This window comes from Lutjanus erythropterus, chromosome 14 (genome assembly GCF_056507025.1).
Source record: "Lutjanus erythropterus isolate fLutEry1 chromosome 14, fLutEry1.hap2, whole genome shotgun sequence".
Classification (NCBI taxonomy): Eukaryota; Metazoa; Chordata; class Actinopteri; order Lutjaniformes; family Lutjanidae; genus Lutjanus; species Lutjanus erythropterus.
In genome coordinates, this window is record NC_139330.1 from 22,295,355 (window position 1) to 22,320,794 (window position 25,440).

Below are 25,440 nucleotides of genomic sequence, written 5' to 3' on the forward strand. Positions count from 1 at the left end.
GACTGACTTTAAGTCAAATAATAATAATCAAGCCAATCAAATTTCTGTGATGGGACAGCCAAGTTTATATAATTAAGTACATTTTTTAAAGATAAACTGACCAGTATCACCAGAATAATACAGTTTTTGCAAACAACTGTCATTTGAAGACCTGATATTTTGCCATTTAAGCTATCACAGAACAGTTTCTACCTGGGAGAAATTTTATGGGTAGCACTAACAGGTTACCATTGCAGAAGACAGCAAAGCGTAGAAAATCCAGGTAACGCTCGCCCTCCACAGGGTTCCATCCAATATCAGGGTAGCCTTTAGCCACTAGCATCGGACAGCTCTGAAGACCACAGCCAGCAAGGTACTGAACCACCTGGATAGGAGATTAGACAAGTTATACAGTTACTGGGTTATTGCAGCTACTCTACAAATTATTAATATAGTATATGAACTCACCTTCTCTAGGTCAGGTTCCCTCAGTGCTAAGGCCAGTTCATTATTATCCATAACAGAGGCTGCTGCCACATCCAGAGGAGTGGCCCCACGCATGGATGGTGAAGCTACGGGACAAAGCCATAAAACCATGAACACCCAACTCATGAACTATATATTATTTTGGGATATTGGGGTTTCTTATCATGGAGACAAGATCCCAACACCTTCACAAGGTCATTGTGTCCCTAAAATTTAATTCTGGACACGGAGAGGGAGTCAAATAAAAAATGTTTTCTCCATTTTCTCATGTGCAAGATAACGTTCAAGCAAAGAGGTTCAGACACAGTGCACATATATCTGTGTAATTTAATACAACCGTCCTGCAATCAATTTTACTGAGTAAACCATCTTCATGAAACGTTCAATGCTACATGTTTAAAATTTAACGCCACTCTTACAACAACAATGCAACTTATAGTCTCAAGAAATGAAAAAAAGAAAAGAAAGTTGAATCAACATCCATTTCAAGAAGTTGAGAATTATAGGCTTGATATGTAAAGTTCAGTATGGTAATGAAAGGTTATTGTATTGCCATGCATTATAGTACATTCTATAGGAATCTGTGTTGCTTTGCACACCACGTATACACAGACACAAAAAAGATTTACCTAGTCCAACACTGCTGTTTTCCAGCAGGTAGCTGAGATGGTCAAATAGGGCTCCCTGATTGTGACGGCTGATGCGGCAAAAATAACACAGGAATCGACAGCAGCTGGCCACCATCTTGGGAAAGGTAATCTCCTAACAAAAGAAAATTAATGCATGGATGTAAAAAAGAAATGTGACGAGGTAGATGGTTCAAAATACTGGACTTTACTACAGGGAGTACAGCCCTACTCATCATACATGTCTGCTAGAACATATTATTTCACCTTTGGATTTTTTTAACCTTTACCCTTAGAGTATGGTCTGTGGAATATCAATAATGTTCAAATAACAAACTAATGAAAACATGTGCTTCATTGATTACCAACATTTTCTCCACATTATCACAATAATTTAAAATGAATCTCTCACCTTTGATTCTCCTTCTCCTAGAACATTTACCATCACCTCCATCACAGTTTCATGCATCCCCAATGCTCTCATTAAGTTGGGGTGTTGGTAGAAAACTTTATTATTCATGATGTCTCTGTACATAAAACATGGCATGACATAAAACTATAAGAATACTTTCTAAACCACAGAGGATAGTATGCTGCATATGTGTTAAAAATGAATCAATACAAGTAATTATACAAGATCACAACAATAAAGAGGTGTCAAAAGCCATGTCAAACCCATGTTGCATTGCAAATCTCACCCTACCCTAGTTTTCTGATCATCAGCCTCTCCTCTTCTTTCCCCATGCGAACACTGAGAAGGGAGCGGATTTGGCTCAGGGAGGACAGGAGAGCCATGGTGTCCTCTACTGAAGCCTGACTTATCGTATAGGCTCTGCTGAGGTATCCTGCCATCTGGCCACCAAGGCCCTGATACTGGCGGTGCAGCAATGAGAAGACGGCCCGAACCAGTTCGGGGTCTTCCATCTCAGTCTCTTGTGCCCAGTGCACCATTGTCTTGGAGATCAGCTTTTTGAGAGAATCTAAAGAAGAAACAGGTGAAAAGCAGGGATAAAAGTGACATTACATTTTAGGTAATTGTCCAACAAAGATTCTATTGGACAAGCTACAGTAGATATGTCACTTGCAAAATTCAACTTAAAATCTCTGATCCATTTTCATCAAATTCCTTTCTTAATACTAGCCAGCTGTGTTTCTATATAACATTGATCCTGAATGATAAAATGCTGCATGTACAGGTAAATTAATAGAGAATGTAAACATGATAAAATACAACTGTTGTTTTGAGAGCACAGCAACCTAAATGTATAAAGTGAGAAGGGGCTTTGACACCATTGATGCACTTACTGGCACTCTGCGGTCTACTCTCCTCCACTTCTATGGGTTTCCTCTTCAGTCCAGTGACTCTCGCCACTAGACTGAGAAGTCGATCTTTTACAGACATCTCAAAATCCTCTTCATCCTCTGTGTTATTGTCCAATTCAATGCCTGCACCACAACACCACATAAGATGAGATTTTCACAGAGGCAATCATGTTAAGTGCCTCCACAAAGCCTTTTCTCAATTTTCATTGAGCTTCTGGCTCAATGAAGATTAATAATGAATTCATTCAAAGACAAAACAGTCTTCCAACCACAGTGTATCTTGAGGAGCTGATGGAAGTCGTGCAGAAGCTGCTGGATTTTCACTGGACATGGACATTTGAGCTCATCCTCTTTAAAGTTCAGCAGCATGTTGATCTAAAGACACAAACAGTAGAGACATATTCCTAGAAATGCCACAGTTATATTGTCAACTATGATGACCCAGCATTTCTCTATGTTGTTTATATTTTAGAGTGCACAGCTCCTGGAATTTACACAGTTAGTTGATTAGGTTTTTAGAACAGTTGTTGTTCAACTGTGCATTTTTGGCTAAGCCTCTTATCCTGAAAACAAGAGTCCACTGCTCTGAAAATACAGGAGACTAGGAGATGAGATTAGGGACTATCAGCTTTAATATTTTCTAGACTAGATTCTAGAGATCATGTTTTTTTCTGACTTATATACATCCACCAACTCATTCTGCAAACATTCAGTATTAACTTTAACTCTATCTAAAGGTGAATAAAAGTTGTACAGACAAACAAAAACACGTGTTCAACAGTGGAATAAAAAATTCAAAGGAGAAGCATGTTTCCTTTATCTATGATGACATATCATGGTTGATTTCATGATTTAATACTGTAGAAATGTTACAAGTTTCTCCTCCAATCATCTTAGCTAGCATTAGCAACTGCTAATAGGATTATCACATATTATTTAATCTCAGCACATTCAACCTGCTCCTGTGGAGGTGAGCGGAATTCCTTGGTCTTGCGGGCGGTGAGGGCAGCAGACATGTTGAGTGCTTGCATGACTTGGTTGTAGCGAAAGCGTTGGTTCTCCTGCAGCTGACACACAAAGTTGTCAGAGAAGGCGACCACAGCTTCGATCCTGTGGCGCATCTGACAGTCACACAGGTAGGACAGCAGATGACAGAGCTGGAGAAAGACATGTGTTAAATCTTCCTTTACAATTCATTTTAAACTGCTTATAGAAATATAACAAGCATCAAAATAAAGCTGCTGGTTTGTTCACCTCGAGCTTGACAGCTTCTGGAAGCTTCATTTGAAGAAGTCCTTGTTTAGGGATGTCATCTTCTTTTACATTGCCCCCTTCACATTCGTTTTCATCATCACTAGTTTCTTCCTCTTCTTCCTCCTCAGGGATTTCACGATCTGCAGAGAAGACTCCTGGCTCTATTAGTCTCAGAACTTTCCCCAGATCTTCATCCCTAAATACCCCCATCACCAGCAGGGTGTAGAACAGTCTAATTAGGGGAACCAGCAAAAGCTCAATGCTGCCTCCCACAGGATCCCGCACACCCTGACCCACAGCCCAAACTCCAGCCGTCAGCATCTCGACAGTCAGGTTCTTCAGTGTGTCCAGAGGGATTTCTGGGCTGTCTGCACAGGCTATTTCAACTGCATCTTCTCTTTCTATGCCATCACTCCTGACAAAACAAGGAGGTGAGAAATGCATCTGTGGTTTAAGAGATGTGCTAAGACTAGTGTTCAGAATACCATTAACACCATCAGTAGCACTGGGAAAAAGGGTAATTTCTCTGGTCTGGTCAGTCATAGGCACAATGTATTCATGGTTCGTCAGGAGACATGCTGTGGTGTAGCTGCTGAGGTGAACCTAAAAAAACAAAAAATATACATTTATTTATTTGTCAAAGACCAAAGTTGCCCCATCCTGAGCTTGATGAAAGTTACATACAGAAAAACATAAATTTGGAGAAGCAATCACCTGAATAAGCAGCTGATAAAATGCTGAGCGGAGTGGACCAGGGAGGTAGTGATTCTGAATAGCAAAAAGAACCTGTGATTGGTCCACATGACTGCAGAGTGCATGGCAAACTCTGGTGTTTCCAAGGGTGCATAAAGAGCAGTAGAGCAGGAGAGTGTGGTGGTGAAAGGTCAAGAGGTCATCAAGTTCTGACAGCTCCAAAATGTCAACACACCTAGACACAGGTCATCAAAAAGTAAAGACAATTTCAGTGTTCTTGCTTGCTCAAGATCAAACTAAAGCTCTTATTGATAACTTGGCACAACGGCAGTACCTGGATAGACTGTTATAGAGCTGCAGAAGTCTGGGACAAACTGAGGGCTTTGATATAAAATGTAATATTTGTTATAAAATTGTTTTGGCTGCCTGTTGCATGGAAATCTGTCATCTAAACACATAGAACTGTTACAATTAGTCACTGGTATTGTATGTTTGAAAATATGGAAAAGAAGGTGTATGATGGTGACACAACAGTCTGTGACCATACTGTCAAACAAGTACTTGCTGACCTCCAGAGGAGGAAAAGGCTTGACAGCACCTCGGCATCTCCCCTGAAATATTTTAAATTTATAATGGAACAGCACTTTACAATTTCTTTATGTACATTCTTGTACTTTGCACTGGTATTATTTCACTTGCTTAAGAATTTGCAACCACAGTCTGTGACATGTTTGATTACGGTATACACTAAATAACATGTCTTGCCATGTGAGGGAAAAAAAGACCAGTGAAATGATAGTGACATTAATAATAACACATGCATTTTTCTGTGCACTTAAATCTGCAAGCCCAGCTCCAAAAACACACATTTATTTCTAATGTTTAACCTGTTTTCATCAGGGATCTGTAGGGTCATGACTTGCAGGGGCTCAGAGCACTGGACTCTCCATCCGTGGCACTCATCTGGTCGATCCACAATCACCTTTAATGCACTGTCTGGTACTCTGGTCCATGAAACCAGGCTGAGATGCTGGACCTGAAACCTTGGAGGACACTGAGCAGTGGTATTTCTTCTTTGACTGCGGAGCAAACCAGCTGACAGTGGCATCACATTCTAGATCGAGAGGAAAATAAATGCAGTGAATGGTGCAACAGACCAAACATTTATAAAGAGAGAAAAAAACAAACAAACTGAAAAGAGTACTTCATAGAGAAGGAACGTTCTAACACTGAACAGTTCACTAACTTTCAAAACTGCATCCTAATTAATTACTGATCCAAAATGTCAACAACAATTCGCCTAAATTTCATTAATTACGTTTTTTTTTATATGATGCTGAGAAGCAGACAAGGGCAAAAAAACACAACATTCTTCTAATGTCTTTGACGGGATTAGTAATTAAAAGCTCTACCTTTACACGTCCCACTTCAAACTGAAACATGTTGCTGGTGGTGGGCTTCACAAAAACAGCAGGAAACAGCTTTGTGCTGGCTTCCACCTGATTAATGATGAAATAGTGCTTCAGTTTAATAATGCAGTGCTCTCTGTTTAACAGTGCCTATAATTACTTTAATAGGTTATTCCCCCAAGCGTAACATACATAGCTCAATATGAGGCTTGACGTATACTGAATTTAGATTAATATAAATGCATTACATTTAACAAAAATACTGAATAGAGAAGAAAAAGACTGATTAGCATAAGCAAATTAAATTAATTCCTGTGTGACCTACTTGGTAGAAGGTGGCCATCTCCACTCCACTGGAGGTAAAGGTGAGCAGCCCAGTGGCTGTGTCAATTAAACAGCCAATTTCCAACCCTGAACTTCTCCGGCTCTGAGACAGGCCCGTTGCCTCTCCAGCACACACCATGTAACAGTTACATCGTTTCACACTTAGAAAAAGAACAGGGGTGTTTAATTGGCAGCTTGCTGATGATTTGTCATGAAAACCCAAAAGAAGAGCCAGCAAATTTAAGGGAAAATGAAGACAGAATAATTTTTCATAAAAGTTAAGATAGCACTGTAGTTCAGTAATATAGCAAACACAATTTCATAATACAGTCTGTAATTATGATTCAAGATGGATAATCAACATCATATTTGACTGCACAATCTGGATTTAAATTTTTAGTCACGCATATGAAAAATGTAACTGTCTTGGTGTATATTAACCTTTCCTGGACTTTGCCACTGTCATCTCCGAGGGTGACAGTCACAGTGTGGACAGTGTCGGCGTCAAAGGTCATGTCATGTTGATGAAAGTCAGAGGTCACCCAGCCTACCCACACATTGAATGGCTCCTGGCCTGGAAGAACCCTCACTGAGTAATAATACTGAAACAAAGAGGTCAGTTAGTGTTAATGTGCGGTACTTGTATTTTGTATGTATATGCATAAGCCCTGCAGTGGAATTTGTTTCATTTAAGTGCACTCAGAAGCAGCAGAGTGCCCAAAAACATTTAGTCTTTTCTGTTATTATTTCTGGGCGTTGCTTAAAAAAAAAAATACAGTACTGTAATATGTTTTTCTTATTTGTGTTGATTTTTTGGTATGTTCTGTGATAATGATTATGAGGAGAAAATGAAAGTCTCACTCTGGAGCTTTGGATAAGATGATCATGGTTATCTTTGTCAACTACAACATCTTCTAGAAGCCGTGCAGACGAGTTGCTGTTGACTAGTCCTGGTTTAGTCCTCTTCAGCATGAACCTTACAGAACAGAAATGCACATGAACTTATAAAAAGCACAATGAATGCAGATTAAGTATGACTGAGGTGAATCATTTTAATCACCTGGCAGACAAATATGGTTACATACTGTGTACAATACTTAACATTTCTAAATAAATGGTACATCATTATCCTAACTTAAGTAACGACCCAAATGTTGATGTTTTTGTGTTTACTCTTCCTTATTCTAAATTATGTGCATTTCATTGCATATAATCCCAATTTTAGTTTCTCTACAACCTACCTTTGTTTCAATCTTGACGCTTTGTCTTGACTGTGATCCTTATGGTTGAGCTCATCTCTTGAGCCAGCAAAGGCGTGGGCTGACTTCCTCAGCACTTCAAAGTCAGAGTCCACCTCCTCCTGCTCTTTCCTTGCTAAAAGGACAACGGGAATTAATTACATCAGGGCCCCAGGGAGCTTAAGCAGAACAATCCATCAAGGTCATAATGGTAGAATATCAGTAATCTGGATAGTGGATAATCTGGATAACTGCGAAGAACCGCTATCCAGATCTCACACACTAATTATTTCACAAAGTTTTCATTTTGTAATACGGTAGCTTTGTACTTTTTGCATGCTGCATCAGGGGTCCTGTCATTTTCCTTGCTGTGGTCCTTTGTGATGTCGTCTAGAGTTCTATATGGCTAATGTGAACACACTTCATGTGATATGATATAAATGATCTGAACCTGGAGAGAGAGAGTTGGAGGCCACTGGCAGTATGCCCACCACAGGGCTTTTGAGGATGGCAGCACATTCGACGGACATGCTGAGCCGGTAAAAGCCCATTTCACTCACTCCACCGTGGTGTGCAAACATCCTCTGAGAGACCCTCAGGCTGGATACGGAATCCGTTGAGCCACTGACTCGAGCGACCTTGCATAAGATTTGAACAAGAGTGTCAGGATCAGTGTTGTCAATTAACCAGCGCTCAAGCAACCCTGGTTCCCAAAGAGTAAAAGACAGCCAACAGACTGCTCAGCTAACCTGTAAGTTGTGATCATCAGGTTTTATGGAGGTAAACTGAGGCTGATTCCAGCTCATCCACAGGGATGGGTCTCTGGCCATGTTGACAGCAAATGGTTCATAGCCCTCCTGCTGACCACATACAGTGAAGTACCGCAGAGAGTCTACTTGACGGCCCAGGTTCAGCCTCCCCACCTGGTTCACCCCAACACAGACCACAGGCAGCAGGCCTGAGAAATATGAGAAAGACAAGACAAATTCAGTTTTAGTCTGACAAATATATTTAAGTCTTGGACATAGTTTGGGCTTCAATAAAGGGATAATACTGCCAAATTGAAAATCAATGTCTTTATTTACTATCTTTCAATTTAACAGAAAGTATCAAGTCTGTGAACTACACTGTATAAATTCAAAAACTCTTGCTGACCGTCTCTGATATCAAAGTCCTTGGCAGCCAGCTCTGATCCTCTGTCATTAAACAGCACCTCTCCATTGAGCGTGACCATCATGGTGCGTTCAGCTATGTCCACCAAGCAACCCACCACATCGCCTCTCTGCCATGGGCATCCCAGGGGCTCGACGCCCTGATGGTACCACTGAGCCTGAACGCAACAGGGAGACGGGTACAGGAAACAGAAATAAAAAGAGACAAGTGTAAAAGCCTCATATAAGAACAGAAAAGGAGGTAAAGGAACCAGATAACTACAGAGATTACAGTGGCTGTGCTCCACTTTGTTAATGTCTATGTCCCTCATGTTAATAGAGACCAGTATAACAATGCTTTTTTGGGTACAAATTTTAAATAATATGGAAATAGTCCAACAGAAACTGGCACTGGTTTGATCACACATTGTTTAATCAGAGTTACACATCTTGATAACAGCTTTGTTGTAATTGTGAACAGCTGTGTTGTTGGTCAAGCACCAAGTTTAATTCAGATGATACTGCCTGGAGAAGCAACTAGCGTGCTGACATTAAATTCTGTTGGACTTCTTAATGCTTAATTCCAATTATTAGTCATTAGTCATTTGACAGTTATTTTACTGACAAGCATAAGGCCACAGGGTCCACAGTTTATGGTGAGTAACATGTTTGAAATTTCTTTTAAATTACCCCAATATTTACCACAAATTTCATGGGAGTGAGTGGTAAATAGCTAGTGATGTATTTGAAGATACCCTCAACATTTACCCCAACATTGCTATTTAATGTAATTTAAACTGCAAGTGCTTACATGTGACTTCTGCATAACAGGCGAGTAAATGAACTGTCACTGCTGAACTTCCAAATAGTTTCTGCCTAACTTCTGTAGGCCAGTAACAACATTAAAAATTCTTACAACAGCAACAACAAGCCATTTGTGATAATAATAATAATAATGATTAATTAACAGGGACCATAGTAGTGGTTAACATTTAAAAAACACACACACACACACACACACACACACACACACACAATCATGCACACCCTGACAACAATGATATGATATAAATAAGGTCTCTGTGTTAAATGATATCACTCCTGATCAGATCAGAAAATATATTGAAATGTTAGGATAATTTGTACTTTCAGATTTATTACAAGCTAATTATGACCTATCTACCATGAAATTTGGGATCTGTAATATGACGTGTTACCTAGAGTTTTTTATTAGATCTAATCATAGTGTAATTCTGTATGCTGTAAGAGTAAATCAAGAAATATCTAAGATCTGCTGAAACATAAAGCCATTTTTAAACACACTTGAATTTTGTTATGACAAAAAAAAAAATCCACACAGAGGCTTAAATAGCATCACACTGTGATTTGGGCTTATTGCTGTTTTAACAACATTACATTAAAGCTGTATTAAGAACTGTCAAAGTCGACTATCTCACCTCAGATCCATTGAAGACATATGCTTGATCATCTGAGCCAAGTTCTTTATCGGGGGTACAGCTTGGATGGGCCCAGCCCACTTTCATACTCCCTGCTGTCACAACTTCAAATTCAAAATACCACTTCCCCTGGGTTACAGTGTATGACTTATCTGGTCTGAACACTCTGCGCTTCTCAGCAGAGAAGAGACAAGAATTTGATAATGTGGCTGTAAATCCAAGAACAGAAAAAAAAATTGTTATCTGCTAAAATAAGATTTGCATTCTAGTACCACTGAACAGAGTGTATCTTTGTAATACAATGTTGACACATTTTGCAGTATTGTAAATATTATGTAAAATAGTGCAATTAATACTCACATTAATTTAGCTGACAACAAAGACATATCTTAATTAAACTTAATCCAATATCTGTATAAAGGTTACAATAAATAGAAGTGAACCGCTAGAACTGATAAAATTATTGTTTGAAACATACTCCGTTCCTGGTTGAGGGGCTCCAGGCTGTAACCGTAGGCCAGCAGGGTACAGACAGCCTCTCTGACACTCTCCCTGCCCACTCTCCTACTCCTTTCATCAAGAAGGCTGTAGGGCATGAGGTATGGACTCCGCTTTGCTTTCACATCCTAAAAATACAGATGCAAGGAGAAAAAAAAATGTGCGACTGAATTTGTCAGAGAACAATGTCAATGTTTGTGCTGCCAGAGCATGATGTAACAATGTGCATTTCTATGTTATGTCTGAGAGACAATGTACAGGGAATACTTTTTCATATACTTCATTCTCAATACTATCTGAAAACAACTGAACAACAATTTCCCCTACTCCCGCTTCCCACTCTTTTCTAGAGATAATCTTCCAGGACTTTCCTAGGACTTTTTCAGTGATTATCTAGTATTTGGTATGACAGACAAGAATTGCACTATGGAAACCAGATTTAAAACACGTTCACTTTATGAAATCATCTTAGAAATGCTCAGAAAGTATGACAAATTGATCACAGAATAATGCAAACACACCTGTGGATGTACATTACTTCACTTAAGATGTTTCAATGTCATTATATTTACTACTAGGTCTTCTTATTGTTGTTCTTTTTTATTTAATGGTTTATTTTAATGCTCTGTTTTAATATTGTTAACTTTTTTATAGCGTTCCTTGATTGTTTTTACTTAAAGACCTTTGTGCTCCATACTTGGGAAGTGCTATTTAAATAAATCTTTTCAATATTATTAATTTTCAATCAGAATCCCTTTTTTCTTATGATTTAATGATATTAACCTGCTGCCTGAACATCAGTAACTGAAGCCCTGGGGAAACCTGATTTGAGCAAGGCTACATACAATATCATAACTGAAAAGTTATTAAAATGCAGTTCCTCCTCAGCAGTGCCTGACCAGTGCAGTAATACAACGCAGAACATAAACCTGTTGGGCTCCATAGGTCCATCCCTGCTTGATACGCTCTCTGGCCCAAACATTGTGATCATTCTCTGCCAGCAAGTTCACCACTTCCTCGTGGGCGGGGTTCAGAAAAACCTGCCTCAAGTCTAGTGGGGCAGGTCTGTAGCCACTGGGCTGCTCATATCTGGGAATGACAGTATTCATGAATAAGATGGTCAGCAGACAAAGAGCTTCCCTTGGCAATTTTTTCATAAAAAAAAGAAAGAAAGAAAGAAAATAACCCTAACACACATGTTGGGCTACAATAACAATCCAAACTGAACCCCCTCCCCCAAATTTTTCCTATGCGCAAGGGCTTCGAACAAATTGCAATTACACATGATATTAAACCTGTACATACTTGGTGGCTAGTCTCACGTGTTTCACTCTCTCTTCAGCATGGTCATCAGTCAAACCAATGTAGAAACCAAAGGCAAGAAGAGTCCTCCAGGGGAAAAATAAAAAGAAACATTCACTAAGTATGACAACATGATGACAGACTCATTACTAGTGTTTAAAGTGTAAAATTTCAATGGAAAAAACTCTGTTAACATACAACTGTGTCAGTTTTAATGAATGAATCGACATAATAAAGTCAAATAAAGGTTTGGTCTATTGTATGATGCAGATAGTGGCGCTCACCTGAGGGTGTCCTGAGCCACCTGAAGGTTCTGGTTCCTCTCCTGCTCTGGCAGCTTGGAGAACTCCACCAGACAGGGATCATGCCTCTTCACTTCATCTCTCACCTGTTTGACAAAAATAACTTTAAAGCTGCGAGTAAAGGTTAAGTGAGCTGAACCAGTCAAGTTTCAGATAACACTACTCTATTACATACTATTTGACATACAGTGTTTATTTGTTACTTAATTTATGCAATTATTGGTGTTGTTTTTCTTTTCTTACAGGTGCATGTGTCCATCCAAGATCAATCTTGTCCATTGCCCAAAGTTCATGGATATTCTCAGCCATTTTTTCTCGTATAGCTTCGAGTTGTGGTGGCAACACCACCTATGAGAGTAATATGGGTTAATAAATTTAACTACACTAATTGATATGGAATTTTTCAACCCAAAAGAAGAATTTTAAATTGGAGATAAATATATGTATTTCCAATTTAATATAATATTTCTAAATATAAAATCTACTTGTACAATGAGTTAATAATTAAAATGAAAAAAGGAAAGAAGAATAATAATTTTTACCTTGCTGATGTCGACTGGTGTGGGAATAAAGGTCACTGCAGAGGCAGGTACCAAAGGACCAATGAGCTCTTGTTTGCCCTCTCCATAATCCAAGATGTATTTGTGACATGGCTCTACCTTCAGCTTGACTCTCGGGAGCAAAGCATCACAGCATGGAGCAAAACCTGGGGGTGGCAAGAAGCGAAAATCTCCATGCCTTCCTCCGAATAGAAAACGAACCCTGATTTCCAGAAATGAGTCAAGGACGAAAGAATGGAGAGGTCAGTTACAGAGACAAAAGAATGAACTGAGACAAGAATGCATAAAGACAGATTTTTCAATTGACTTTTATTACACTCTTTACTATAGAAAGGGACAAAATACTGAAAAAACTAAAACGTATCTCCACAACTAACTTGACTCCAGCAGAGAAGCTGACCACAGGATAAAGGAGACCATCAGCACTGAAGTTCTCCAACATGCCCTGCACAGGTAGACCGTTGACTCGGAATGAGATGCATGGTGCGCTGAGGTCAAGACAGCAGCTGACCACATCGTCGTCTTTCAGTAGGTGAGGGAAGGGAGAGCTCACTCTGCGGCCTACACAGCCTGAGATTCAGGAGACACAGCCAAGTCATCCAAGTTTAGATTTCTTTTTTTTTTTTTCTTTGAAGTTGTTGGTTTCTCTTCAGCTCAAACTGAGGCAGCATTTAAGTGGAGGAACACATTACCGTGTCTGAAAGATTTGCCATACTTTATTAAATGGAAAACAAAAATAATGTAAAATAAAATACACATTTTTGTATTATTTTCATAAGATGCTCACATTTCATCACATTTAAAAAAACAGTGTAAAAATCGAGGCTGACATTATAACAACATACATTTTTGGAACATAACTCCAGGGCCACTGCAGAGCAACACAAGAGAACACCATTAATCACTATCAGAGCAATTCTTAAATTCAAATATGGAATTAAATTGTTGTTCAAGTACATCATGCTTAACAGGACTAAAATGCAATGAGATTGTTCATTTTGACAAGTTTTTCTCTTTTCTGAATTGATCTTAATATGGCATTAACAAATCTTTGTTAAAAATCTGTCTGCATCACTACTGCTGCTGCTTTAATATCATCTTTCCCCACCTCTCCCTATGCAGGCTTTAAGAAACAAGCAGTTACTAGCTCTCTCTGGATCGCTGAGTGTTGCTGAACTATAATTTTAATTGCTTTTACTTCAATCGCTGCTGAGATTTGAGTTTTTCTAAACGGGCAAATAAAATCTAGTTTATTGAGCTTCTTTGTTACTTCTTTTAATTAAGCATGATACATTAACCATATATGCCTTATATGGCACTTAATTAAATGCACAAAGGCACATCTCTAGATGCTAATGTGCAGTACCCTGGAATTTGTGAACCACTTTAGTTTGTGAAGAAGAATTTAAGATTATAAAATATAAGTCAAACCTGTATGCCTGTTTCTTCTTATGAAACTCTCCTGTCAATCTGATAACACACCGTGTTTCTATCCTAACATATATCTTTTGTATGTGTGTAAAAAGTGGTCTATGTTGGTCTGTATCTGTACTCTTTATAGATATTTTGCATACCTAGATTACAATTTAACTCTAAGGGTGGACATATACTTACCATTTACTGTAACAACACATTGGCGTTCACAAAAGCATAGTGTTTATTTCTAAGGAAATGAACAATCATTGCTCCAAATGGAGGCAGGATATGTGAGGCAGCCATGATGCATGTGGATGTGGATGTGAACATGTACTTAAAAGCAAATATGTCTCCGGGCTAAGGATCGGTATTAACTCCGGTGTACACTGAAGGAAACTGTATGTGATGTTGGTTGTCAATATTTATTTCTTTATTTCTATATCTATTCTTCTATCTTATTTCTTTATATAATCTTTCTTCTTCATTAATTTTAATTGTACACTGTATGATTTGTATCTGCAATAAAAATATTTTTTTGAAAACCTCTAAGGATCAGTAAAAACTCTCATAAATGTGCACTCTGACAAAACTAAACAAGAAACATGGTTGTGATGAGAGTGTATTTCAGTGAGTTCCCCAGTAGTACTTATGTATTACTCTATCTTTTATCTCTTGTTTGATCTCATCCTCACCTGACCAGAGGTGAAGTCCATCAAAGCCATAGGAGCAGAAGTCATCTCCCACCCCGTTGCAGCCCCAGCCCTCACCTCCTGAGGGCCTGGGCTGGTAGCCCTCAGTGCAAGCCCAGCCAACACGCAGGTGTGTGGGCTCAGATGTGAGGAAAGGCTCGACTTGATCCACAACCAGTTCATAGTACCACCTGCGATGCTGAGCTGAATCTTCCCCCATATCCAAAAAGATGTTTGGTCTCATGCTGTGGTGGAGCAACATGCAGGGAGTGTCGGAAACAAACAAAGGGCAGAAGAACAGTTAAGAAGAGCAGTAAATCCTAAGAAAGTGGACATTTAAATGCAGCGTATGAAATATATCACTACCTGTAAAAAAATAATTTAGAAAGGTAGGATGGAGGTTTTGACTGAGGTGAGCTGAACAACAGACTTGCTGTACCACAGAGGATCACTGAACTGAATATCTAATAAGCAGACAGTCTCTGGTATGCTTGTTTATTCTTTATCATACTTCTCCATGTAGGACCACACAATATATATTTCTGTTATGCGGGGCATTTAATAGTCTCTGCAGCCCACAGCATCACATCACTTCCTCACTGGCTCTATTTTAGCAAAGTTTCTAGCACTTGCTTCATTTCCAATGTGTTTTATCTGTTAAAACTCACTGCTGACATCCTTGACCTTTTTCATTCCCCTCATCAAAGCAGCCAATAGAGAGGACAAGAGACTAATTAACGGTGCTGAGAAGTGGCATCTTTTATACGATCCACAGCAATCATTTTATGGGAATAACCTCAGAAAGGACAAGGACTTGAAAGAAATCGGGGTGTTACAAGTAAGTAAACTCTCATCCAAGTATATAGAAATAAGACTGACTTAAGGAAATTATGTTATTTACAATTAAATCACTTCACTTCACTTACTCATCTGTACTCATCTGAGGGAGAACTCACAAGTGGTGCTGCTGCAACATTGATCTTATTATATCAGGACAATGTTTTGCCCTCCATCCGCTTGAGTTCACTCACTTGCTGTATTTTAGGAAGCGGTCTAACTCTCATGGGCACAGCTCATTGCATCGCAATAAATATATAAATGAGTGAGCAAATACAGGGCCAGGTTATTATTTTGACCTCCCGATATCAATGCTGAAACTAAATTACAAAAAATAATACAAGAAGCAGCGTATGAGAAACAGTAAGATGGAGAGGTATGTGGACAATAAAATGACAAACATGTTGTTGGAATTAAGTCCTGGCAACATGGTGTCTGGAGAGTAAATGACAGTTCATATCGTGACACTAATCTTGCCCTTGACAGAGCTCTAATGACAGTGGGGACATGAGGACAGAAGGAGGGAAATGGGGAAATGGTAAAAGGACACAGAGAAAACTACGATTTGGTTAAAATTATGTAGGAGATTGGATAAAAATAGAAAAGAAGAATTGATCAAGAAAAAAAAAAAACAACAGGACAAAGGGCATCTGGAAAAATTTACAAAATGTGATGGGAAAGGGGAGAAAGAAAGAGAAAAACAATTGATGAGATGAAGGAAATAAAAATGAAAGCAGATGCACTAATGAGGCATTTTGATGAACAAGAAGTAAAATTGATAGAATGAGAAGTCGCTTGAGGATGAAGAAAGAGCTGGGGAATGGACTGAGCAGGTGTGAAGAATATGAAACAAAATAAGCTATAAGGCCTGAGGAACAAAATGGGCTGCTGATGGAGAAAAGCATGATAAAAGAAGGCAGCTGCTGAGTAAAAAAAAAAGGGCAGGTGAAGTTAAAAAAAAAAACAAGCTCAAAGGAAAAAGGAAATGGAAACTGCCTACACGATCAGACTGGGACAAAATATTGAGAGAGAGACAGGAACATGAAATATGATGAAACTGTCAAAAATTAACTCTGTTGAGCCATACCATTTCAGGCAGTGGGCAACTTTTCCAAAGTCTCACTGGAAAAGACTGAGACATATACATCTCTGCTGCAACATTTTTGGTCTGATCTATCCAGACAAAAAGAAGTGGTGCAGCAAATGATGAGCTGACACTGAAGGAGACAAGTAATTCTTCAGTTAACTCGAGTCCAACAGAGAAAAGATGAGTGCTGTGCTGTGGAAAAACCTGAAGTGTCTCTTATATCAAGGACATGGACCTTCTTACAGAAGAAAAACTAATAAAAGCATACCTAGGGCACCACCAGTTGACAAACAGCACTTGGCTAAACAGAGGCATGAGCAAGTATTTGAAGAAGCCCTCATTCAATGGTGGCATCAACAGTAAATAAAAGCAAGGACGGAATATGTGTAGATGCACTCTGTGTAACACAGACACATTTTAATTGTGTTCTTTTGTCATAATAAATCATATTTTATCATTTTTTTATGTAACTTTTGTACATTTGATTTTCAGGTATAGTGAATGGCACACAAAATTAGAAAAACACTAAATTAAAAAGGATAGAATAGAACTGCAAAGAAAGGAATGACTTAGAGACAAAGCACAGTAGTCCTACTGAGTGAAAACACTCAGTATAATACATAAGTTGTACCTGGTGACGCGATTAGCCAGATGTGTTTGGAGCAGCAAGTCTCTGTCTGGCAGCAGGTTGTCACAAATGAGGTTTTGATTGGCCCGCACCGCTACACCATGGCACACACACAGAGAGCAAAGCACCTCCAGCACCTGGAACACAACCTGTCAGCACTTCACCCAGACATAGCTCCATAAACACATGGAAATTATCCCACATTAGAGAACAGATCAAAAATGGCTATTACAGCCACAGTACTTCCATGTTTTTGCATTTATGTGCAACACTGACACTGGCTCATTTCTAAACCATTTACAAGACAATAATGGATATTTTTCTCTAAAACTCTATACTTTCTACTGCATTCCAGCCTGTAAATACAGAAGTGACATGACAAAAAAGACAATAACTGGTTGTTGTGCATATTTTATTAATAAAGTATGCTCATTACTTCTTATTATTTTTCAGTGTTTTAAAAAAACACAAAAATCTTGCAAACATTACCTTGTGGTTGTGTCCATGCTTGTCTAGAAAAGAGATTATAGAATGAATGTGTCCTTCTTTGATGACATTGAGTGCTTCAGGACTTTCCTCTAGGACACACTGCAGAACCTCCAAGACTCCTGTACATAACAGTAACATGACAAGACATAACAATGTATACCCAGAATATTTCACCACATAATCACTGATGTAAAACAACTCAAACAGGAATACAAAGCTACTGTAAGATCAACATTTTTCATTTTTTTGAATGTTTTGCAAATTAAATCTAGGACCACTGATGAAATGACCAAAAATCCAACGAACCAGAAGAGGCCTCTAGGCGGTCTAGCCTGCCAATCAGCCAGTCTAGAGAACCTGCGAAGTGTGCACAGTTTACACGGTTTCCCTGGAGCAGAGCAGCTAAAGGGGAAAAAGAGGGAAACATTAAGGAAACAGAAACACTTTAAAGATAGGTATTTTAAACAAAATGTGTTTCAGTTGAGTATTAACAACTTAGTAGATATCAAAGAAGAAGAATTTGTATCCATTTGGCATCAGTATTGAAGATGAAAACGTGAAATTGAGCCATTTGTATTAAGAAGATACATGTTAATTCTCACCCAGTAGCTCATAGAAATGGTTGAGGATGGTCTCCCACTCTTCTCCTGTGTCACTCGGAGCAGCCTCAGCAAAATGAGAGGCACTACTATATTGGTGTAGATGGTCAATACAATCCAGGACCAGATCTATCACACCCTGAGAAGAAAACAAAGTGTACTTATGAAACAGTGACAAACACACCTCACCTAGGAAGAATTTATTTATTTACACACATATGTATTTACCTCTTCTTGAAACATGTTCTGACGATTCTTTAGCACTGTCATGTTGTTCTGCCTGGCCTCATGGTCCAGCCCCTCTGGTACAGGCTGGAAATAGTTTATCAGATCCTGCAGACTATGTGTCACTATCTCCATTGGCAGGCTGACAGATGTGTGGTTGCCTTGTTGACTAAAAGCATCCAGTTTCCTAAAGAAAAGGTGGGTTAAGTACAATGACTCAAACTACCACACTTCCAAATCTTTTGCTATCTGTAAAAGAAGCCCTGGTTTGAAAGTGACCAGTATGACTGGCCCTAGCAGTTTTCTATGATACATATGCAATGTTAGCCTTTTTATTCAAGGATCTAAGGATATTAGGTACTATTTGTATGTGACTGGCTGTGATCTTTTTCTTTTACTTAGACCACAGTACATATTGTGAAGACACAAAATTACTTTAAACCAAGTCTGGCATGTCTATACTACAACTGTTGTTACCTACTTGCCAATATATACACCAATACTAATAGATCAGCTGATTTATGGGTCTACCACTAACAAGGACGTGCAAAACTTGTACTATGAACTCATTTGCAGCAAGATATTTAGTATAATATTTAACCTCAATCTTTATTGAGGTAGAGAACATTCCAAGTGGAAACAACTTTCATGATGTCAGTCTAACCATGTCTCTATAGGTGAGGTATCCTCAAATTATGTTCTAGATATGCCATCCAATACCTGATAAAGTGAGTGAAAAGGAGAGTAGCACTCCGGATAAGTCTGGCTGTGTGAGATTCTTCACTCTGAGAGCGAGACAGTGTCAGCCCATCGTCCATATGACCCTCACTGTGCAGAATAGCCTGGAAACGCATTATTTGCAATAGCTTAAAATTTATTCTTGCACTTTGTGAAAGTGGTATTCAGCACATTTTCACATTTAACATTAATCAATAATGATTCTGTCATAATAATAACTTTGACTCTAAAGTTTACCTTTCGCTGAGCCACTCCCATACGTGTAGATTTGGCATTAGTAGCTTGGTACGTGAGCCAGAGCCCAGAGTCTACGTGCTGAACATAACAAATGGAGTCTCCATACTTGATCTCTGGGGTCCCCATGCCATCAGCATTAGTCTTTGAGCCAGAGTCTAGCTTCTCCTACAGACAAAAAAAAAATCCATTGTCACATGTATCCCAAACAGACTGTTTCACTGATAATAATTATGAATTGATCACAGCAACCTTAAAAAACGCTTCAGTGTATTTCTCATGTGACTCCTGACCTTCGACGATCGAAAGCAGAAAGAGGTTGCGTTGATGTCAGCCTTGTCCCGATCAACCAGCTGCAAGCCTTTGTCCTCTGTAAGACCCAGGTACCTCCCAGTGGTCATATGGCAGAGTCGGAAAGGCTGCCCCCAGCATGTATGCCTACCACTCCAACTGAGGAATATCAAGAGCATTGTGTTTTCATTTTCCTCTGAGGGAAACTGAACAGTCCAAAACATTTAGTTTTTCCTTTTTATTGTTGAAATTGCAGGGGAGCAAGCAGGGGACACACAACCCTAATTCCATTCTGGGCCAGCAATATTAAATATGGTTCCAGCAACTCTGTAAAGCCTTTGTGGGCAAAAACAGCAGAAACGGAAATTTTAGGTCCTGCTCTGGCAGTGACCAGAAACAATGTACGCAACATGATACAGACTCGCTCTATGGTCTCAACAACCATCGACTACTGTGTGTATGTCTGGATTATTTTCTCTTTTTGGCAAAAGGTCTTACAGATGAGACTATAAAAATGCGATGTGTTTTCCAATAATGAGTTTAAACCTATAGAGCTTAAAATGTCATCCTTTTATGAGGCTACAGTAAATATTCATTTAGACTGCAAGTGAGTGGATCATTATATCCAATGTATACTTACACAACACGCAGAATCTCCAGCCTCCAGAGAGAGCGGGCATGGCTGGAGACTGATCCAATCTCATAATGCAACGTCCTAGATTAAGAAAAAACACATGACCATTGAAGTAAAGGACGTTTTGTCTTGCTGGCATGAGCAGATACTCATGTTGAACTGACCTTTGAAGCTCTTCCCCCTGCTCTGTGGATGGAATAGTCAGACACGCGTCACTGTGGCTGTGAAGAAGCCGCAACGTGTCACCCCCCTTCAGGTATCCTAGAATTAGCACAACAAACACAGAGGTAATCTCCACTCAAAAGGGAAATCTTACTGCATCTTTGAAACAGGCCATTTCTTGTCTATTACTGGTATCTAAACAAGGGTGACTATTCCAAGCAAAAAAGCACAGGGTATGCTTCATAATAACTATAGGCACATCTCTTACACAAGTATTAATTGGCATCTGCATTTGTAATGTCTGTCAGTTTGCAAAAAACAAGGGACATCATTTATATATGAAACATCTCTTTGACCAATCACATTTTTTGGAACAGTCAGTTGTCAAACTTGCCTTGAGCAACTCCCCCTCCAGAGCAGATGGGAGCAACACTCCAGAGAGTCTGCTGGAAGGCTGCATTAACAATCAGGCTGTCACTCAAGCTTTTGTTGTCAAATACAGTGCCAAAGGACAGGTGCTGGGGAGAAAACAAAATGGTAATAGCAAAAATGGTCTCATCAACAATGAAAACAACTTCTGATTTTTCCACTGTAGTAGCTGTCATCATAAACAATTATGCTACACAACTCCTCAGAGGCAGAGAAAACAAAGTTTGCAAATGAATTCAAGGAAAATTAAATCAATAACATATAAATGGTAGTTTCTGGTTCTGCAAAGCTCAGAGGAAAGATAGAGAAGAAATGCAGGAGATGAAAACACACATTCCATTTACCAACTTCAAATGTTCAATTAGCAGTCTTGTGTTCTTTCTTCAAATGAATAACAGGGCTAGAGTGCATTTGATATAATCTCAAATATTTAAATCAGATTTTTTGTTGTCTAAGCATAAAAAAACTTCTTTACTGACTCACCAGATATCTCTCTGAGGACACATTGACCAGGATGAGGTCATCTCCAACACGCACTTTCTCTCCCTCTGACCTCTGTCTGGATGCTGGGTGGATGGTCCACCAACATGCTTCACCTAAACCACAAACAAAACACAAATTTAAGTAATTGCTGTTCCACATGTTTGCCAAAGGCTTACTCACAGTTCAGGGTTGAGTGTGTAAGATTTAGGGGGTCTATTGCCAGAATATACCAGGAATGGAATAATATTCATGTTACATTAGTGCATAATCACCTGTTAATAAGAACCGTTGTGTTTCATTAATCTTAGAATATGATATTAATATCTACAGAAGGCATGGTTCCTCTTCTTCTGATTTGTCTTTTTTTTCTCCATGCTACTATAAAAACATGGTGGGTGAGTCTTTCGTGTTTTTTGGAAGTTTGCAACCACCATAGTTCTCCTATGCGCTTAGAATGAGAGGGTGAAATGTGTGTGATTCAGGTGGTTGCAGTCTACAACTTCACTGCCAGATACCACTAAATCCTACACACAGGTCATTTAAAATTACGAATAAACCACATCATATTATAATTATAAGAAAAGAATAACAATGGTATGAATACATACATTTTTGTGGGTACATTTAAGAGAATTATAAAAACGAATGTACTGACATTTGAATTATTCACTGTTGAATAAAAAAAAAGTCTGATACCAAATACCTGCTTTATCTTCTTGCAGACCGACATCAAATGCCAATTTGTCAGTTGAAGACTGAGATGAAGACAAGCAGCTGAGATACTGGAAGTGTAATAAACAATGGATATATATTTAAGTAGACATATGAACACTTTTTTTTTAAGTTGATAAATCTTTTTACTATATCGAAGTGGAAAAAGTACAACTAAAACAATCTGAATTATTTCTGCATTATATCAAAATGACTCACCATGCCAGTGTATGAGTGTTGAAACAGCACTGCTTGGCCATAAAGGAGAGTGCGATGGTTTCCTCCAGCTCCCACCTGTAAATCACAATCACACAGCATTATAGAACTCTTAGAATGACAATAACACTAGTGTGAGAAGTGAATAAACTCAAATAGAAATCATCCTAATAAATAATATAAAAGAAGCAAACAATCATACAATGTGTGGTTAATGTAATTCACTTGTTAGTTCATGTTAACGTCAGCGGTTCCAGCTTTATGATGGTTCTGTCAGTGTTTTAAGATTGTGTTAACCTGGCATATATTTTGCTTTCATTTACAAGTAAGGCTGATATGAGGTCAGTTTAACCTGGCAATTTATGTATGTTAAGTATGGAGATACTTAAATATGAACGTCACAATGAAGATTCTCACCTCTGTAGCCAGGTGCTCGCTGTGGGTCAACATCTCCTGCAGGGCTCTAACAGAGAGACACTGGGCCAGGACAAAGCCACATACAGACAAGTCCGGTGGAACATTCTGTTAAAAATAAAGACACAATAAATCAAATAAATGTCATTGAGGTAACTTCATATCTGTCTACTCTTTCCACAGCCTAACAGTGCAATTAGATGTGACAAGGACTACAGCAAATTGGAATTGGGCAGTCCAAATTAGGGAAAAAAGAGATCTGGCCCAAAAAAATCTAACAAAAACATATATTATAAAAAGACACTGGAAAAATATTAAGGAACATAGTAAACATGGAAGAAATATGAATTATTAAATGTATTTAGTTATTAATTTAGATGTCATTTGGTAGTAGGAAATTAAGAAAACAAACATTTACAGTTTGAAGATTTGATTACTGTGTACCCTGATGTTCAACATACAGAGGCTACAGAATTTCTGTGAAGGCTAGCCATTCGGTCACTTTTCCGTGAATTATTTGCTCATTTTACACATTTCTCTTCATTACTTAAATTTTCATGAGTGATGAAACGTGATGATAATTGACAAATGGACTGCTCTGGCAATGAGGTGTAGCTTTTTACCTTGCAGTTAGAGGTGGGCTCAAGCCTGCAGAGTCTGCTACCAAATCCCTCAGCAGCAAGACAGAGCTTCACATGTTCCTCCTGGGAAGTGAAGATGCTCTGCAACACCACGTCATCTCCCTGAGAAATAACAAACACGGAAACAACAGTAAGCATAAACTCTCACCTGCATAAGAGTAAGATATCTATGTACATAAAAAAAAGCACATTTCTGGTGTGAGTGCAAATTAAGAGTTAACTGATTTGTTTGTTAAGACCAAAGCTGATACAGATCTGTTGAAGACCATCTTCCCAAAGAGAATTTAGTGCTCCCTCTTTATTTACTCAGCATTTATACCAAGCGATACGATAACGCTTCACTGAATCTCACTGATAATAGAATTCTTTTAGGAAAGTTTACAGCATTTTGGGGCATGGTGACCCAACATTTCCACACAGTGCTGGCACGAATTTAGCCTTTAGTAATCCAGTAAAACAACTCACAAATATCCATGAAGTAAATGACAGAAACCCTGAAAATTTTAATTGAATCAAACAATAATTAACTTTAATTTAAGCTTATCAGCTTAATACCTCTGAATCAGGGTCTACAATATTTGGAGAAAGTTACTTGTGAAAAATAAGGTGTAATGAAGTCAGTAGGCCACTGTTGTTTCATTGTGCTAGATACATATCCAACGATCACCCTAATCAATTATGAATTGATTATTACTCTGATCACCAACTATTTTGATAATTGATTAATTAGTTTGGTTTTTTTTAAGAAAACAAAGGGTCAAAGTTCTCTCATTCTAGCTTTTAAAATATTAATATTGTCTGGTTTCTTTACCCCTTTGTGCCAATAAACTGAATATCTTTGTGTTATCTTGTGGCCAAAACAATACATTTGAAGATGTCATCTTGGGCTTTCAGAAATAATAAACAGCTTAATCAACAATGAAAATAACCCTTAGTTACAGCACTGACTGCAATTCTTTATAAGAATAAGCAGCCTGTATGCTGGTTAAAACGGGATGCATAAAAAAAGTAATCTCTTGCTCCTGCACCTTGTGCAAACTGTATGTTTAACGTTAAAAAGCAATGCATCAATGTAATTTCTCAAAAATTCTCTTTCTCAACAAAAAAAACAAAAAAAAAACACGCCAACGTCATACCCCTTATTCGTAAGATTAGAAAAGACCTGCCTCACTGGACAGCATTGCCACTGTCTCTCCTACGGAAGAGTGAATCTTTTTAAGATAAATATATTTCCACAGTTGTTTTATCCCTTTCAAATGATCCCAGCTCTTTTAACAAGGAAATCACTTTCAGTTCTAAATAGTTTGCTATCATCCTTTCTTTGGAGGAACAAGAGGGCTTACAACACTGCAGCATCCTTTGAGGAAGGGGGGCTGGGACTGACAGATATTAAATGCTACCAAATTGCATGCCTCTGTACCTATCTATTGCACTGGTTTAGAGACGACCCCTATTCTACCTTGTCTTACCTTGGAGGCTGCCCCTGTGGCCCCTATTCCTCTCCATAACATTTTATATGCTTCCATGAAATGGGTTTGCAACAAAGTAAAGGCCAATTTTATCCTACAAAGTACTGTAAAAGTTTAAAAACTGACAAGAAAACTAGAAAACCAAACATCCTTTGATCAGCTTAGAGAGAAGTATAATCTTCCTTAGAATAACTTTTTCAAATATTTGCAGATATGTAGCTTTATCTCTTCTGCCACAAAGTTACACCCCAATGGGTTCTTCCTTTCAGCAGTAGAAAAGGTTATTCAAAATCTTGACACCAAGAAACCTATCACTCGGTTTTATGGGGCCCTGTCAATCCCAAATAATGAATATGTGGGTCAAATCAGATCTTCCTGGTAAGCTGATTTTGGGGAGGCTATCAAGAATGATAAGAGAGACAGTATCTGGTCATGCTCCTCAGATT

At 38.6% G+C, this 25,440-nt stretch overlaps 1 protein-coding gene across 1 annotated transcript in view; it reads right to left on the minus strand.

Annotated features, from left to right (window-relative positions):
• Positions 1 to 25,440, minus strand: part of ryr2b (ryanodine receptor 2b (cardiac)) — a 71,263-nt gene that overhangs the window by 42,870 nt on the left and 2,953 nt on the right. The window contains exons 2-45 of the mRNA XM_084735423.1: positions 23,508 to 23,627; positions 22,888 to 22,992; positions 22,474 to 22,548; positions 22,247 to 22,325; positions 21,544 to 21,656; positions 21,026 to 21,149; positions 20,634 to 20,730; positions 20,476 to 20,550; positions 19,838 to 19,994; positions 19,548 to 19,712; positions 19,293 to 19,414; positions 18,576 to 18,759; positions 18,351 to 18,486; positions 18,055 to 18,150; positions 17,749 to 17,867; positions 17,263 to 17,396; positions 14,711 to 14,952; positions 12,980 to 13,172; positions 12,585 to 12,804; positions 12,286 to 12,390; positions 12,025 to 12,128; positions 11,744 to 11,827; positions 11,368 to 11,527; positions 10,419 to 10,566; positions 9,941 to 10,149; positions 8,488 to 8,662; positions 8,082 to 8,290; positions 7,784 to 7,970; positions 7,336 to 7,468; positions 6,956 to 7,070; positions 6,536 to 6,696; positions 6,096 to 6,255; positions 5,774 to 5,860; positions 5,249 to 5,475; positions 4,383 to 4,596; positions 3,669 to 4,271; positions 3,371 to 3,571; positions 2,684 to 2,789; positions 2,397 to 2,537; positions 1,795 to 2,071; positions 1,504 to 1,618; positions 1,095 to 1,227; positions 448 to 551; positions 229 to 364 (exon numbers count right to left, since the gene is read on the minus strand). Of these exons, the coding sequence (XP_084591549.1) occupies positions 229 to 364; positions 448 to 551; positions 1,095 to 1,227; positions 1,504 to 1,618; positions 1,795 to 2,071; positions 2,397 to 2,537; positions 2,684 to 2,789; positions 3,371 to 3,571; positions 3,669 to 4,271; positions 4,383 to 4,596; positions 5,249 to 5,475; positions 5,774 to 5,860; positions 6,096 to 6,255; positions 6,536 to 6,696; positions 6,956 to 7,070; positions 7,336 to 7,468; positions 7,784 to 7,970; positions 8,082 to 8,290; positions 8,488 to 8,662; positions 9,941 to 10,149; positions 10,419 to 10,566; positions 11,368 to 11,527; positions 11,744 to 11,827; positions 12,025 to 12,128; positions 12,286 to 12,390; positions 12,585 to 12,804; positions 12,980 to 13,172; positions 14,711 to 14,952; positions 17,263 to 17,396; positions 17,749 to 17,867; positions 18,055 to 18,150; positions 18,351 to 18,486; positions 18,576 to 18,759; positions 19,293 to 19,414; positions 19,548 to 19,712; positions 19,838 to 19,994; positions 20,476 to 20,550; positions 20,634 to 20,730; positions 21,026 to 21,149; positions 21,544 to 21,656; positions 22,247 to 22,325; positions 22,474 to 22,548; positions 22,888 to 22,992; positions 23,508 to 23,627 (6,850 nt within the window). The remainder of the gene's footprint in view (positions 1 to 228; positions 365 to 447; positions 552 to 1,094; positions 1,228 to 1,503; positions 1,619 to 1,794; positions 2,072 to 2,396; positions 2,538 to 2,683; positions 2,790 to 3,370; positions 3,572 to 3,668; positions 4,272 to 4,382; positions 4,597 to 5,248; positions 5,476 to 5,773; positions 5,861 to 6,095; positions 6,256 to 6,535; positions 6,697 to 6,955; positions 7,071 to 7,335; positions 7,469 to 7,783; positions 7,971 to 8,081; positions 8,291 to 8,487; positions 8,663 to 9,940; positions 10,150 to 10,418; positions 10,567 to 11,367; positions 11,528 to 11,743; positions 11,828 to 12,024; positions 12,129 to 12,285; positions 12,391 to 12,584; positions 12,805 to 12,979; positions 13,173 to 14,710; positions 14,953 to 17,262; positions 17,397 to 17,748; positions 17,868 to 18,054; positions 18,151 to 18,350; positions 18,487 to 18,575; positions 18,760 to 19,292; positions 19,415 to 19,547; positions 19,713 to 19,837; positions 19,995 to 20,475; positions 20,551 to 20,633; positions 20,731 to 21,025; positions 21,150 to 21,543; positions 21,657 to 22,246; positions 22,326 to 22,473; positions 22,549 to 22,887; positions 22,993 to 23,507; positions 23,628 to 25,440) is intronic.